The sequence below is a fragment of the Lissotriton vulgaris genome, chromosome 9 (assembly GCF_964263255.1).
Source record: "Lissotriton vulgaris chromosome 9, aLisVul1.2, whole genome shotgun sequence".
Taxonomy (NCBI): domain Eukaryota; kingdom Metazoa; phylum Chordata; class Amphibia; order Caudata; family Salamandridae; genus Lissotriton; species Lissotriton vulgaris.
Window position 1 is genome coordinate 74,162,184 of NC_141697.1, and position 17,380 is coordinate 74,179,563.

At 48.4% G+C, this 17,380-nt stretch overlaps 1 protein-coding gene across 4 annotated transcripts in view; it reads left to right on the forward strand.

Moving 5' to 3' along the window:
* The window catches only part of SIPA1L1 (signal induced proliferation associated 1 like 1), an 847,070-nt gene that overhangs the window by 722,117 nt on the left and 107,573 nt on the right, over positions 1 to 17,380 (forward strand). For 2 of the 4 annotated variants that reach the window (XM_086937055.1, XM_086937054.1), the window contains 2 exons: positions 9,295 to 9,534; positions 10,363 to 10,528. In XM_086937055.1, the coding sequence (XP_086793181.1) occupies positions 9,295 to 9,534; positions 10,363 to 10,528 (406 nt within the window). The remainder of the gene's footprint in view (positions 1 to 9,294; positions 9,535 to 10,362; positions 10,529 to 17,380) is intronic. The other 2 variants (XM_086937056.1, XM_086937057.1) reach the window with 1 other exon arrangement.

The following is a 17,380-nucleotide window of genomic DNA, read 5'->3' on the forward strand; positions in this document are numbered from 1 at the left end:
GGCAAGAGAGAAGCTATCACCATCTTGGACATCCGGTATACTGCCAGCTCCTGTATCAGGTTTCTCTCCGGCAGGGGTTAAGAAGGTAAAGGTGTCCCCTTCTCCAGTAGCAGACTCTGAGGAGATTTGTCGCCCGAGGCGTTTAGACCCCTTAAGCCCCTCAATCCCACTGAATTCATGCACATAGTCATTGAGGCCTCAGGTAGTGTCCTAAGCGCGGTCCCACTTTTTGCTTCTTCATCTATTTTAGCTTTTTCCACCCCCCTGGAATCTTTTTCGCCCCCGCCCGTGTCTTTCTGCGGATCCGGGGCCGCCCCATTTTTACCGGTGTGAGGAGTTTGAGAAGCTAGTGGAATTTGTGTAGGATTTCGAATCGCCATTACTTTCCCTGAAAACATCCGCGGGACGGTTACTACCTTCCCCCGTCCCATGTCTTCAGCTGCTACTGCCATAGTCCCCGGTTTTCAAAAATCCTTTATCCTAATTTCATCATTAGTGCTGGGTGGAAGTTTCTCTAACGGTTTCCCTTTGATCAGCCCTGTTTTTTTGGCACTCAGCGCCATTGCCCTGAGTGCGGGTTTCTCCGGCTTGTCCTGCTTCCCCGCTTCTCTGGTTTCTCCACTGCAGGCAGTATTTTCTTCGTGCCGACGGCTGGTGATTCTCCCGCAGCTTTGGTGTTGACTACGGGAACATTCCCGTTCTTGCGGAGGGCATCGAGCTTTGCTGACCGCCAAGCGCGGCTGCCTCGTAGTGAACTCTCTGCGCTCTCTCTGCTATCCACACCCGCCAGATCCACAGGTGTGCTCCGCTTCGGAGGGCGGTTATTGCAAGCCGCACGGACTGTAGCCAAAGCCTCTGCACTTCCCGGTCCACCTGCATAGATCCTCCTACGCCAACAAAAAACTCTTCAATAACTTCCTTGAACTCCAAAGAAAAACGTCAAGGATTACTGATCCTTCACTGCGAAAAACGTCCCCTTTTCGGTCCGAAACCCATCCGATACTGCCGAACCAGACAGGGAGTGACGCTCACTAGGTTCAAGCGGCCGCCATCTTGCCTGCTCGTCCCTTTTCAAAGTAACTATCTAAAGGAACATTTGATTTTATGATGGACTATTGCAGGCATAGGGACCAGTCTTTGAGCCATTTTAAACTACTTTGTTTGTTGATATAAGCACATGTACTCTGAGGGAGGTTACATTTTTTAACACCATCCCTACAGTGGTCTAGTTTGCTTTGTGAGAGCACGTTTAGATTCCAACTTCAAAATGAGGAGCTTTGAAGACCTTTAACTTTTGTAATATACTATGGGCGACACAGGGTTCAATCATCAATGTACCCAAACTGAATGAAAAGTTGAAAAAGAGAAGCAGCAGGTGACATGCTCCACGAAGATCAGTCTCCCCTACATTCCTTTTTTTTTTTTAAAGTTTTTTTTATTATTATTTTCACCTGTTACAATACATTTATTCCGTTAATTCATCAAAGAGAGACAGACGTTTCATCCAATGAAATAGATTACAACACCAGGAATTGAGATATACAATTCGCAGATAATTAGGATGAAAGATTGGATAAGCCCTAGGGGGAAAATTCATAGATATACACAGACACTTTAATAACCCTTCGGGGGTTTGTCTCCACAGAGCAAGGGGGGCCCAGACGCATAGACCCCACTCCCTCATCTTTCTTCCCCTGTTTTTATGAAGAGCGGCTTCAATGTTATGAATGCCTGGCAATCTGGCAAGCCACAATTTGAAAATTAGGTGCAGTGTTATCCTTCCATCCTGCTGCCACCAGGATCCGAAGGACTGCTAAGCATATAAACAAGAAAGCCTCCTTATCCCATTCTAAATCAGACTTATTACCAATACCAGATATCATAAGGGTAGGGGATAGATTTACCTGAATATCTAGCAGCCCCAAAAACTTCTCAATCTCTATACAGATTCCCCTCATTTTTTTACATTGTGAGAACATGTGGATTAGGTCGGCAGGTCCCTCCTGGCATCTTGGACACTTATCATCCTCCTGTCTGCCCCATTTAAAAAGCTTGGCTGGGGTATAGTATAGATTAAATAGGACTTTATATTGTTGTGACCTTAGGTTGGTGGAGCGAAACACTTTATTCGCAAGCTGGAGAGTGTTATCTAGGTCAAAATCAGGGTCCCCTAATTTCGTCATCCATGATTTTTCAACTTTGTCCATATCGTCTGGTATTGAGTCAATTAGGGATTTGTATATTATTTTAATCTGAGCTACGCCTCCCCTACATTTCCAGGGGAAAATGAATTTATTTTTAATTATTTTTAAGCATTTCGTACTTTAAGAATAAGCGTTGTTAAAGTCTGCGCTAACAATTGCTATTACAGGCTCCCTTCAGTCACTTAACTGGGTGTGCTGCCTAGAACACACTGCTTGAGACCATGCTAACGGAGATTAAACTAACTCTTAAGTGCTTTCGATTTCAACAAGTTCAGTTCAAAGAACATTCAGAAGTATTAAAGGGGATCTCTCTTCACTTCCCTCTCTGTTGGTTTCGTGTAAAGTTTTACTATGAGTTTGAGAACCTGTTCCTCCGGGATATGGAAAACTGCAACCTAAAAGAGGTGATTTTGTTACCATTTCCAAAATTAAAACTTCGGAGGAGGGCACATACTTAGTCATCTGAAAGAGACACGTTAGTGATAGATTCCTTACCTTAGAATATCCCCAGGGGTCAGACTGGATCCGGAAATTTTTGCGTAGCAGTACCCTTGCGCATCGGTAGGCGTCGTCTGCGGCTCCGCGTCCGTCGTCGGCGTCGTGGGCGCCGTGATGATGTCGTCGGAGTACTTAGACGACGCCTCCGCGTGCTGACGTCAGTTCTTCTTTTTTCCGGCCAGGGGTTCGGGGTACACCGCCCACGCGGCTCCACTGGTGTTGCGGCCTGCCCCACACCCGCCTGTCCCTGGGCAGGACACAACGCCGGGGGAGATTGCTGACTTACTAATGGCCATGAGGTCGCTCGCTCCTCCGTCGGGTTCCGCGGCGCCTTCGGGCCAAGCGGTTCTACTGGGTCCCCACGCGGGCCGGGTGCTTCGGCCTCGGCGCCATCCGGGGCTTCGGCCTCGGCGTCGTCCGGGGCTTCGGCCTCGGCGACTTCGGTCCCGACGCCGCAGGGCCCACTGGGTCCAGTTCCGGATCCGGGTCGTCACCGGTCGACTTAACGATCTTGCCGACGCCGGCCCCTCAGGTGTAGCCCACGGCGCCGTCCCTGGACGACGACGTCCCTGGTCCTGTCCTCGTTTCGGGTCCGGCGCCAGAGCGGCACCGCTCTCGACGCCGCTGGGAGATTTTTATTTCAATGACCTGGCCCCATCTTTTGAGCCTGAGTTCCAGGCTGTGGGTGATGAGGAGGATTGGGAGGGGTCTGAGGACCCTCTGGCACGGGAGTGTCAGCCTTCTGTGGACTGGGCAGGAGAGCTTGGGGAGGCCAGTGGGCTGGACACTTCGCCCGACACTGGCTACGGAGGAGGGGGCTGCTTTTAGCGTGGTGCTGATGAGGGCTGCCAAGGCCCTGGACCTTGAGCTCCCCGTGGCGGCCGTGATTAACCTCCTCACTGAGGTCTTTAAACCGCAGTCAAGCTCGGCCGAGCCTCTGCTGCTGTTTATGAGGCCTTGTCAGACGTTCTTTTGGGTCCAGGCCCGCCACAGGACAGCCTGTGGATAGGAACGTGGCCAGACGCCACCGCCCGGCTCCGGGTGACCCTTGCTTTCCGTCTACCCATCCCACCCCTGGGAGCCTGGTTATCCAGGCCTCCAATTCCCAGACCGCATTCCCGCGGGCTCCCCCCAACCGGGAATCTAAGAGGTACGAGAATTACGGGAAGAAGATATTCTCCTCCCTAAGTTTGCGATTGCCGTCCGTTAATACCGCATGCCTCTTGGGCCGCTACACCCACTCTCTGTGGGACACAGTCGCGGACGTGCTGCCACACTGCTTGTCGGAGGTACGAGATAGACTCGGCCAAGCCCTGGTGGAGGGCCGGGATGCAGCGCGGTATTCCATCCGGTGTGGGCTGGACACTAACAACTCTCTGGGCAGACTGATGTCATTGATGGTGGCGATTCGTCGTCAATCCTGGTTGAGGTCCGCCAATTTCTCAGCCGATGTCCAAAACACACTTATGGACATGCCTTTCGATGGCCGTCGCCTCTTTGGCGACAAGGCAGACCATGCGCTTGAGCGCTTTAAGGACTCCAGGGCTACGGCCAAGTCCTTGGGCCTCTCGGCCCGCGCCAGCAAATGGGTGCCTTTCGCTCCTTTCGTGGCCAAGGAAGGGGCGCCCCCACACGTGCCGCCAGCCACGCACCGCAGTCTACTATCCAACGCGGTGGCGGACACGGAAACCGCCGTGGCGGTGGTCTGGGTCCACGGCGAGGCCAGTCCACACCTATCCCTGCAGCATCCGCCTCAAAACCTTCCTAGTCCATGCTTTCAGGCCCATGTGACGCCAGTGGGGGGCATGGTTCGCCATCACCACTCCCACTGACGCACTGTCACATCAGACAGGTCGGTGCTGCAAATCGTCCGAAGGGGCTACTCCTTCCCCTTCGAGACGACCTCTCAAGCCATACCACCGCGTATCGGGGGATCACCTGCGGCTTCTGCAGGAGGAAGTTACGGCCCTCTTGGCCAAGGGGGCCATCAAGCGCGTTCCTGGGCCTTAAGTTAGGGTGTGGTTGCTAGTCCCACTACTTTCTGGTACTTAAGAAGGGCAAAGGGGGCCTACGCCCTATCTTGAACCTCCGGAACGTCAACGGCTTCCTCCGGAAGGAGAAGTTCAAGACGCTGACACTGGCTCAGGTCTTAGCTGCCCTGGACCCAGGAGACTGGATGGTAGCGTTGGACTTGCAGGACGCTTATTTTCACATCCCCGTCCTGCCGGCCCACCGGCGGTTCACGGTAGGCCACGAGCACTTTCAGTTTACCGTGCTCCCCTTCGGCCTTACCAGCGCGCCACGGGTGTTCACGAAAGTGATGGCGGTGGTCAGCTCATCTGCGCAGGTTAGGGGTTTTAGTCTTCCCCTACCTCGACGACTTGTTGTTGAAGGCGGGCTCGCCCCAGACAGTCGTCTGCCACCTCCAGACTACGGCAGATCTCCTGCACCAGCTGGGGTTTTCCATCAATTTGCCAAAGTCACACCTGTGCCCCTCTCAGAAGCTCCTCTTCATCGGAGCGGTTCTCGACTCGGCGCAGTTCCGGGTTTATCCACCCGAACAGCAGGTCCGGCATATTCAGGCTCTGATTCCACTCTTTCAGCCTTTATCCCGGGTCTCGGTCAGGTTGACGCTGCGGCTTCTGGGGCTGATGGCCTCCTGCATCCTTCTGGTGCATCACGCCCGGTGGCGGATGCGGGCTCTGCAGTGGGACCTGACGTTTCAGTGGGCCCAACATCAGGGCAACCTCTCCGACCATGTCCTGATCTCAGAGGGCACTGTTGAGACAGCTGCAGTGGTGGCTCACGGACCGCGATTGGGTCAGCGGCAGATCCCTCTCCCTTCCCCAACCGGAGCACGTATTTGTGATGGACGCGTCCCTCCAGGGCTGGGGAGGCCACATGGGAGAGGCGAAGATCAGAGGACTCTGGTCTCCGGCGGAGTCCCGGCTCCATATCAACCTTTTGGAGCTGCGGGCGATTTGTCTAGCACTGAAGGCATTCCTCCCCTCTGTCCGTAGGTGTAGTGCAGGTGTTCACGGACAACACCACCGCCATGTGGTACTGCAACAAACAGGGCGGGGTGGGGTCGTGGACCCTCTGCCAGGAGGCTCTGCGCCTCTGGCTGTGGCTGGAACATCAGGGCGTGACCCTGGTGGTTCAACACCTGGCAGGTTCTCTGAACGCCAGGGCGGACGAACTCAGCCGCAGGTGCATGATGGATCACGAATGGCGTCTGAACTCGGACGTGGCGCAAGGTCTCTTTCTGCATTGGGGAGAGCCTTGGTTAGATCTATTCGCCACCGAAGAGAGCGCGCAATGCCATCAGTTCTGTGAGTTGGAATTTCCAAGGCGGTACTCGCTCCGAGACGCTTTTCGTCGCGAGTGGAGTTGCGGTCTGTTGTACGCCTTTCCGCCTATACCACTTCTGCCCAGAGTGCTGAAGATGATCAAGCGCGACCGGGCACAAGTCATCCTTGTGGCTCCGAACTGGGCACGTAGGTACTGGTATCCCGAGCTACTCAGTGTGTCAGTCGATCCCCCGGTTCGTCTACCTCTTCAGGAGGACCTTCTGTCGCAGCAGCAGGGGACGGTCCTCCACCCGAACCTGTCCAGTCTCCACATCCATGCTTGGAGATTGAGCGGCGACAGTTGAGGCCATTTGACTTGCTTCCTGAAGTCTGTAACATCATTCTGGCAGCCAGGCGTCCCTCCACTAAGTCGGTATACACCTGCAGGTGGAACAGATTTGTGGCATGGTGCACAGCAAAGTCTGTGGATCTTCTCTCTGCCCCTCTTTCTTAGGTTCTTCTCTTCCTTCTTTCTCTTGCCCAGCAGGGCTCTGCTCTGGGCACTATCAAGGGCTACCTTCTGCCCTTTCAGCCTTCCTAAGGCTGCCTGATCAACCATCTTTGTTCAAGTCCCCTATTGTAAATCGATTTCTGAAGGGCATCACACACGTTTCCACCTGTTCCCTTCGTGATGCCTCAGTGGGACTTGAACCTTGTTCTTACTTTTCTGATGTGCGCTCCCTTTGAGCCACTTCACAACTGTCCTATCCGCCTTCTTACCTTGTAGACTGCCTTCCTGGTTGCCATCACCTCTGCAAGGAGAGTGAGTGAGCTCCAGGCTCTATCCTCTAAACCTCCTTTCCTTTCGGTCCATCCGGACAAGGTTGTGTTGCGGACAAGGCCCTCTTTCCTGCGCAAGGTAGTCACAGCCTTCGACATCGGGAAGTCAATCACCTTGCCCACCTTCTTTCCGCCTCCGCATCCCTCGAAAGAGGAACAGAGGCTCCACCGTCTGGACCCAAAACGTGCCCTCTCTTACTATCTGGATCGCACATGCCAGTTCCGGGTGGATGACCAGCTCTTCGTTGGTTACGTGGGTGCTAAGAAGGGAAAGGCGGTGCACAAACGGACCATCTTCCGGTGGATCATCTTGTGTATCCAGGCGTGTTACTCCTTGGCAAAGAAGGAACCCCCTGTTGGGTTAAGGGCTCATTCCACTCGGGCCATGGCGACTACAACTGCCCTGGGCCGAGGAGTGCCCTTGCAGGACATTTGCCAGGCAGCTACGTGGGCCTCGCTGCACATGTTTGCTATAGACATTATTGCCTGGACAGTCAAGTCCGGAGGGATGGCTTCTTTGGCCGTTCTGTCCTCCAGGACTTTCTGGTGTGATTATTGGTTCGCAGACCCACCACCGGGGTTGGTATTGCTGGGGTATCTATTCTAAGGTAAGGAATCTATCACTAACGTGTCTCTTTCAGATGCACAAGTTACTACTTGTGTAACGATATATCTGTAAGAGACATTAGTTAGTGGTAGATTCCTTCCCGACCCACCCATACTCCCCATTCTGCGAACCGATATTTAGGGTTAAGGTCATCCCCTTTCAGGGCCCTAGTTTCATTGGCACCAGTGTTGGTTTTTAGCATGGCTCTGCGTTACTGGTGCGGAAAAGCTGTGTCTAAGAACTGACGTCTGCACGCGGAGGCGGCGTCTAAGTACTCCGACAACGTCATCACAGCGCCCACGACGCAGACGACGCCTACCGACGAGCAAGGGTACTGCTATGCAAAGATTTCCGGATCCAGTCTGACACCTGGGGATATTCTAAGGTATGGAATCTATCACTAGCTAATGTCTCTTACAGATATATCGTTACACAAGTAGTAACTTGTGCATTAGGTAGTAAGCCACAGTGCAGATACCCTTCTCAATTACATAAGTTATACCGATGTTATGCAGTACTGATGGTTACCATCAGTACTAGGTGACTAGTGCAGGGTAGGGCATTGCATCAAAGTGATTTGCGGCTTTATTTTTACCATGGTATGTATGAGGCAGGTTTACCGCGTGGTTGAGTCCCAGGGACCTGCAGGATTTATATCGTACTGTTATATCGATTTTTATGGATTCCTTCACTTTTTGCTAGAAGAATGTCAGAGTTGACTGCTTAGCAGTTTCCTGCTGTACGAATTTTAAAAAGCTTCCACATTTTGGTTTCTACATTGAGGCAAGGTGTACTGTATTGAAAAAATGGTTCTGGGTTCAATCAGATCATCCGCCCAACAAAAGACATAGAGCAATATGAAGTAACCAGATTATTTTCGGAAAGGAGAGCCTTGAATGCCTTTACTAATTGCTAGTAAAGAGTAACATAACTACGGAAAATTAGAACAGCATTTCAAAGATCGAGGTGCACGTCCTTCTGAACACTGCCTACCAGCAAAGTGAGCTTTTCTGTGGAGTAGCTCTGAGTGAATTCTGTGCGAGCTTGTTAAATTTCTAGTTTCACTTTAAGCATACCTGAAACAGACAAGGTACATCAGTACTTTTAGTTTATTTGATTAAGAGCGTCTCCCACCACCTTGTAGCACACCAGGGTACTGTTGATTTTTTTTTTCTTTTAATATTAAATATGTTGTTTTGTTAAAAAGTTATTATCCACCGGCAGTCCAGAAGTGTTTTCTAGTTTGGGGTTAGTTTCTGCTGTTTTTGGCAGGGGGTGGAAAGATTGTTCTGTTCCCTTGTCCAATTCGAACAAACGATTGGGTGTGATAGTGTGATGCTAGAAATGTAAACGTTTTCAAAACCAATGTCTATAGGTGCCAAAAAGAAGCACCAACAATACCTCTAAATCTAAATTCCATGGAAATGTGGCACAGTTGGACAAAGGACAACACGTTAAACTACAGCAGTTTGTATTCCAAACAATAGAAGGCACTCCTGAGACTAAATCTGCTAACACGAGAATGTCTTATAGGAGGATTTTTGGTATCTGATGAAATCTGACAACAATGATAAAAATCTGGCTATTATAATTCAACAAATAAAGTAAAATGAGGCATCAATACCACTGCTCCCTCGAAATCAGAAATTAATGCATGACAGAATTAAAGCGCATGCATTATGTGTTGCAAAGCATTGACGTTAAAGGTAGATGCATCAGAATTCCTCATACTGATATGCATTCATAGGCTTTCAGTAAAAAGAATGAAAATGCATCTTTTAAGTAACATATATTACTGCACAACTCACACTCCACATTAAGTCAAGCTTTGTCTTTGTGTTGCTTTTCCCACCAGTACCATGAGCTCAAGGCATTCGGCCAGCCCTGTTGTTTTCACTAGTGCAAGAAGCTCACCCAAGGACGAGACTCATTCCGCCACTTCCCCACAGTTTGCACCTTCTCTCTCCTCCTCCTCTTCCTCCTCTTCTGGTCCTAGGACTTTCTACCCTCGCCAGGGTGCCACTAGCAAGTACCTGATTGGATGGAAAAAACCTGAAGGGACAATAAACTCTGTGGGGTTTATGGACTCGAGAAAGTAAGAGGATTTTGCTTCTCTTTTTGGATGTTAATTTTGAACCTAGAATGTGGGTGTGCACACCATACACATTAAGTGGATTTGTGAAAGAAATCTGGACGGAGCATGGTTTTCATAAATTCTGTGATACTGAGGGATGTACGTTTAGGTAGTGGAATAATGTGCATGTCTGAGCACTTCATTGTGTTTTGTCCCTTTCGGCGACTTTAGTTTTTATGATACACAATTGTAAACGTAGGATGATGATTCCGTATAGGTAGTGCGATAGTTACGTTTTCCAGCAAATAGAGGCCAGCATAATCTACTTCAACTGGTGCTGAGCAGAATTTCTCTGCTGAGAAGTTGGTTTATTTCACATCTTAAAAGTTACGAAATGCAGATTAAGAGTCCTCATTTTTTAATTCATATTTTTCAGTTTTAATTTTTTTAATAAAACATTTAGACAAAAAGCATCCACAAGTCAATTTCCAAAGTTGCAAACCAATCCCAGTGTTCGATTGCAGAATAACCAGAAAATAAGCAAAATGAGGGATAGTTTGTAAGACACAAGTTTCCAAACAAACCCTTTCTTTTACAGTCCCCTCTCTGCATAACCGGTTGGTAAGCTATAACCTACATGAATTGGTTGAGCAAATTATAATGGCAAGAAAGCATCACAAATGTAAGAAACATCAGGTTTATTCCTTTACCAGGTATTCACATCTATTGGCTTTTAGGTATGGATTTAGACTTTGATCCCCTTTTCATCTTGTCTCCTGTCCAGTAAATTAATGTAATTGAACTGATATTGTATTTTATCCTAATAATTTTTATTATTCGTTTTTTAAGACGCCACCAGAGTGATGACAATGAAATGTCCCATACAAGGCTGCGTGCATCTGTCCGCGATCTTCGTGCGTCCCCAAAGCGGGTTCTTAAAACAAGCGTTCAGGAAGAGCTGAAAAAACTGATTGCTCTGGATAGCCCACCTCCTGGATTGGAGAAGTGTCCTAAGGTATGTTATGGAGCTCATCCTATATTTGCCCAAAAATGCACAATTTAGGAAAATGGTTACAAGAAATTCCACAGAGACTAGATTGACTCTATGGTACTATATCGTATAACATTGTTTGTTTCAGTCAGGCATCTTGAGTGATCTAAAAAGCTTGGGCTTCAATCCACTGGTGAATGTGTGACTGAAATGTGCTAGTCTGATAAAAACAGAGATGCATAGGCCATACATACACATTCATGTAGGAACCTAATTGTTAGACCCGTCATCCTTGGTGTGGTCTTACCCTAAACATTGTATCTTCACCCCCTTTGTTTTCTGAATTTTGTTTTAGTTGGCATTAGTACTCTGCACTTTACCACTCCTAACCACTGCTTAAGGACTGTCTCTCTAAAACAAGGTACAATTTGCTTACACCTGATTGGCATATTGAATTTTTTTATAACTCCCTAGGATATGGACCACTTGTACACAGGACCTGTAAATCAAATGCTACTAGAGCGCCAGCGGCACTCATTGTGCCACCCACTTAAGGAGCACTTTTAAACATGTTCCAGACCTGCCATTGCAGCATGAGGTGAATATCTACAATCTAGGAGTCCATTTTGATATTACGCTCTCATTTGACGGGCTTGTGATTTTCATTACCTCCTCTTACTTTATGTTCAAGACTCTTTGAAAAATCTTTCCTTTCATCCCCATAGACCTACATAAAGCAGTGATCACTGCATTTAAAAAAAAAATAGATTCTTGCAGTTCATGTTTGTTAGCCTTCAGAAAAAATCCCTACATAAGCTGAAAATTATCCAAAATGCAACTGCTAGACTACCTCTGAGGATCTCTAAACGCCAATCGGTCTCATCTTCTTCCTGCACTCCACTGACTCCCAGTTAAAAAAACGGGTGTTCAAATCTCTATTGCGTTTAAGGCACTGCATAATGTCAGCCGTGAATCTCTCAGCCAATATTTTCAGTGGTATGTCCTGAAAAGATCCTTATGTTATTCAGCCAACCTTGTTATACCAAAGGTTAGGAGAGCAGAAGTTTCGTATCTGACACAGCTAGACTGTGGAACGCCATGCCACTTAAGCGAAAAACAATGTGTGTGTGTGTGGTGATATTTATATAGCGCACTAATGCCGAGGCGTCTTGGCGTTATGCAGGGTAACCGGCGGAAAGTGCTGACAACTGTCCTATCGAGTGAAAAGCCACGTCTTAACTTCCTTCCTTCCTGAACCGCATGTGGTTGGAGATTTGTCTTAACTATTGAGGTAGTGAGTTCCAAAGCCTTGAGGCCAGGTGGTAGAAGCTCTTCCCACCCCAACGTCGTCTATTAAACTTGGAAACTATAGCCAGCCCATGAGAGGCAGACCTCAAAGGTCGGGTTGGCATGTACCTCGTAAATAGGAGTTGAAGATCGGAGGCCCCTGCTCCCGCCAGTGCTTTATGGACCAGACATATCGATTTAAAGTCAATCCACCTCGCAACTGGAAGCCAGTGTAATTGCTTGATGGCCTGTGAGGTGGAATGGTATATGGGCTGGCGGAGGAGCAATCTGGCAGCGGCATCCTGAATTGATTGCAACTTGGCCAATTGGGCACACCCTGCTCCTAGGTAGAGGGCATGGGCATTGCCATAGTCTATTCTAGACAGGATAGTGGCAATTAGAACCGTTTTCCTGAGATTGTAGGGAATGAACGGCAAGATCTTTCTCAGCCCTTTGAGCACAAAGAAGCAGGCAGACACCACATGGTATGGTTCACCTGTGGTAACCATGCCAGATCTTTGTCAAAGATAAACCCTAGGTTCCTCGCTTTCGCTACTGGAACCAGACAGGCTCCTGCCGCTTTGGGCCACCAGTTGTGGTTCCAGATGGACACTTTCTGTCCAAACTCAAGGACTTCTGTCTTCTCTGTATTCAATTTCAAGAAGTTCAGGTTCATCCACTTCATGACTTCTGACATACAGCCGGCGAACTCTGCAGCCTTGGAGTCTACAGAGTGTGACACAGAGACGATCAGCTGATTGTCGTCAGCGTATGACACCAGCTTAAAGCCCAGATTCTTTATTATCTTGGCCAGAGGGGCAACGTAAATATTAAACAGGGTAGGCGATAGCGCCGAACCCTGGGGAACTCCTCCAGGAAGGGTAAAATTATCAGACTGATGTCCGTTCCAATATATAACTTGCACCCTGTCAGACAGAGAGGAGGAGAGGAGAGCTAGCGCTAGGCCTTTGACCCCGATATCCTGCAGCCGCTGGATAAGTATCTCATGATTTACGGTGTCAAAGGCCGCTGTGAGATCCAGCAGCACCAGTGTGACCCTGCCTCCCTCATCCATCCCCATCAGCAAGGCAGTCTCCGTGGAGTGATTCACACGGAAGCCGTGTTGAGTGCTATTGAGAAGGTGCCATGTCTCAAGATAGTTGGATAGCTCCTCCTTCATGGCCAATCTAACCCGCTTGCCTTTTGCAGGGCCTTAAAACCCTGGTTCTTTAACAGATAGGCTCTGTTTTTCATTCCCTTTTGCTGTTGTATTTAGAGTTCTGTCCTCCACATTATTCTCCCTGCTCTTTCCGGAGTCTTTGAGCCTAGATCCCTCTGGGTAGTGGAACGCTCCACAAATTAATATTTCATTACATTTTTAAAAGGCCAATTTGACCTGGCAAAATAAACTTTTTTCTAGGCCAAAACTTTCTTTTTTAAAACATATGTCAACCTTAAGTTAGGCCCTAGATGTCCTATAGTTCAAGATTCATTGGGTTTAAAATGTAGGATGGGTTTTTAAGTTTTACATGTCCTTGGAGTGAAAAAACTACTTTTTCACTACTGTAAAACCTGTCTCTCCCATTGGATAACATTGGGTTACATTATTATACTTACGTGCTAACGTTTGATTAAGAGGAACAGATAGGTATGTCAAGTATGGACTAAAATGAATTTTAAATTAAGATCCTCATTAATAGTAATGTCTGCTTTTACGTCACAAGTTTGTAAAATGCCTCTTTTAGAAAGTTGATATTTTCTTGTTCTGACCATTTGGTGCCTGCTCCCTGTGTTCTCAAGTCACATGACAGAACAGTCTGACAAATGGCCTGTGTATTCCTCCAGACAGTAAGACAAAGGAGGACTAGGTATTGACAGGTTGGTCCATCCTGCCAAGATGGGTGGGGCAGAGCTGTTCCCTGCCCTACTTGCATTTCAGAAGGCTGCTGCCAGCACACACAACAGAACCTGCCACCAGTCTTTTGTCAACCCGGAATACTTGAAGCTTGGGGAAGGGAAGAACTTTTCAGAACTAGATGTCCAGCCAAGATGTCACCCCTGGTTTAAAAGGCTTGCACTAATTATAAATATTGGACCTCCTAAATAGCCTCTTCAGTGCACTACTGGATCTCCGAAAGACTTAACAGGGACTGCCTTGTACTCCAGCGGATTGCCCTGCTGCTTGAGGCCCACCTTGTTCTTCGGAGGATTTTCCTGCTGCTTGAAGCCTGCCTTTGCTGCTTGAAGAATAGAGGACCATCTCCTTAAACCCAGGACTACCAAAGTGACTCCAAGGGCTAGTTGACTGCAGACTGTTAATGCCACACTGCACCACCGTCATAAAAAACAGGGATTGAACTTGTACACCAAGAGGTTACAGTCTTGTATACCACGTTTCGGTTGAGTACATACAATTTGCATAAATTGACCATTTTATAAATCAAGTGGTCTAAAACTTGAGGTCAAAATACTCAAATGATTGAGTCCACATAGCACCCAAAATCTATAAGACAAATTAAAGTACCCCTTTCACATGTGAAGTAGAGTGCACAGTAGGAGTGAGTGTTTTCTCATGCTTAATGGCAGCAGCTCTGATTTGATTGGCAGGCAGTTAAGCAGAGATAACTATACAGTATTGTAAGATACTGTAGAGCTTTAAAGCCATGCCATCAATCATTTGTGATTTAATCCATTCAAAAGTAGATTGACATTGAGCATCTTAACTAAATGGCCTATCTCTCCACAACATGTTAATCAAACAGTAGTGATGCTTAGTCAACAGTGAACCTAGCATAAAGCTCACACAGTTCTAAAAAGTATTTCCACCCAACTATAAGGTTCAACCCAATGATAATTTGTGAGGAGGAGCTTCGAAAATTGCTTTTACCAACACTGTTTGTGGTTCCACACACTTATTGTAGAAAATATCCCAAACATTTGTCAGTGTGCTTCAGGAACTCTCATTTCTTTTGCTTTACAACTACAGCATATTCCTTGAACACTTTTAACACTCTGTCGAGTACACCATCATGTGCTTCTTGATCAGGCATGTAGATGAGAGCCTGATCATAAAACACTGCCACACTGTTAATGTCCTTCGACAGATGGAAAATAATGGTACATAGGCTGTGTAATCAGACTCAAATGGCATGTGGCAAATTTGGAATGTACCAGCAGGTGACACAAAGGCAATGTAATCTCTGGATCCTGACCATAACTCCTCCTGGAGGTGCGCAGATGGCTAATCCATTTTAGTAATCTAATTCGCACCTTTGCATACCTGCAGCAGATGAGATTTGACCCACACGTTTTGTTGAGACTGAACAGGTTGATGCAAACTTTCAAATCTCAAAATAACGTTCCCATCTTTGATACTTTTATTTCCCAAGACAAAAGCAAATTTGGTGACAAACTTCTAAACTAAACTTTCACTCCCTATGATGAGCACCTGGACCTCGAATCCAGATCTTACAACCATGGCAGACAACCCCTGATGACACCATCCTAGGACTTTGATTCGCCTTTCAGTTAAATAAATCTTGCCTTAGATTTTCTTCCGCTAAACTCAAGGATATTCTCAATTCTTCTCTGGGGTTCAATTGTGCACCCCTCATTCGTAACAGGCACTTGATTGGTCAGTTGTTGCAGGTCTTTCACTCCCAATATGTCCACAAATAATTCCCGTGTAATCATTGTGATTCTTGTTCCCGTATCTATCAACAAATACAATGATTTGTCTCCAACCTTAACGTCTATATAGGGTCCACTCATTCAAAAGGGTCAACTTTCCTACAGTTACCCTCTGTGATCTTATCCTGGAAATGTTCCTGGAGTTGTTCACTAGATGTTTCACTTTTTATTTACTATCAACCACTGTAACCATTTGAATTTATACTCGTGAACTCACCACACTTTAGAAAAATGTCCAGTCTCCCTGCAGGACCTGCACGCCACAATCTAAGCTGGGCATGGCTTCACATCTTTTCCGTGCATTGAAGAAGAGAATGTTTTATTTGTTGATTACTTAAATTCATTACAATCTGATAGACATCTAGCAGCAGAATTCTTAACTTAGAATATCCCCAGGCGTCCGACTGGATCCAGAAAACTTTCCGCAGCAGCACCTCGGCGCGCAGGGTGCTGCGCTGCATGGCTCCACCCTGACGTCGGCCAAGGACATGTCAGCGGAGCCATATAAACCCCACCCGGCGCGCTGATGTCAGTTTTCTTCTTTTCCGCGTCCCAACGCAGATCCTGGAAAACCAGCTCTTCCTTGGCCCGTTTTTCGGGCTTTCTCAACAGTGTGCGTTGCCTTCGGGATTTAAAGCGTGTGAGACCTGTGCGCGCCAAATGTCTGTCACGGACCCACACGCCATTTGCATGTGGTGCCTGGGAGTGCACCACGACTCCGAAGAGTGCAATACCTGTCAGCAAATGAAACTCCTAAAGGGAGCATTGTATGAAGTTGCTGGCCGCACGGCTATCTGGTCCTGCACCTTGGCGCCGCCGATCTCCCTCTCTGGATCTGGCCCGCTCACAAGGTCATTCCCGCGGACATCGTACGGAGACAGGTAAGCACAAACATAAGTCGCAGAGGCCATTCTACTATAAACGTGATGCCGGTGCCCATTGCTCACGGTCTTTGCCAGGCACCAGCGCCCAGCAGTCACTTCCCCATACCCTCCCTCCCTGGGCCCAAATGGAGGCTTATTCAAAGGCCCTCTACTCTCTTTGGGTCACCCCAACTCTGTGGTGCGCCTTTGGGTCCCACAGAGGAGGAAGGCACTCATGTCGGGTCTTCGGCAGCAAATTCGCCCTCAGCGCCGGCTGCGTGCATCAACTCTGGTTCCAGAGCCGATTCGATGGGACAAGGTCCAAAGGGCCGTCCCAGTCTGCCCAATCCCACATGTCCAGTCACTCCATAGCCCTGCGCTGACGTCTGATGCAGCACTGAGTTCGACTCCCTGTTGACCTCTTTCCTATCCACAGATACAGGTTGGGTCGCTGTTGGACCACGCCCAGGCCGAGTCCCCTCTGGTAGTTCTCGACCTCGATACTACGCTTTCTTGGCATTGGTCTATGCCGGTGATGGCACCAACGCCTCTTCTGTTACAGGAGGTTAACGTCACTCTGGACTCCCCGGGCCGAGGTTGTTTCGGTGCCCCTTGGTGCAGGTACCTAGCATTTCGTGGCCTTCGGATCAACCTCAGGCTCACTTTTACTCTCTAGTGGACGAGTTAGTCTCCAACCGTCTCCTACAGGGGTTTCAAACCCCTCCTCCCCCCCCCCCCCCCCCACCCCCCCCCCCCCCCTCCCCGAATGGCGTCTGAGGCTAGTGCGGCTTTCACACGGGCTATTCGCAGGGTTGCAGATATTCTTAACTATCCGCCCCTTGATGTTTCCCTGTCCTCTGATCCTTTACTGGATCTCCTCCACATGGAGCCTGTTGAGGTGGAGTCTTTGCTGCCCCTTGGTGGGTCTTTGTTTGACATCCTGCTTGGTACCTGGGCACGGCCCTCCTTGCGGCTTTTGACTTGCAGCCTTCCTCCAATTTACCGTTGTTCCCTCCCACTAGGGAATCTCGGTGGC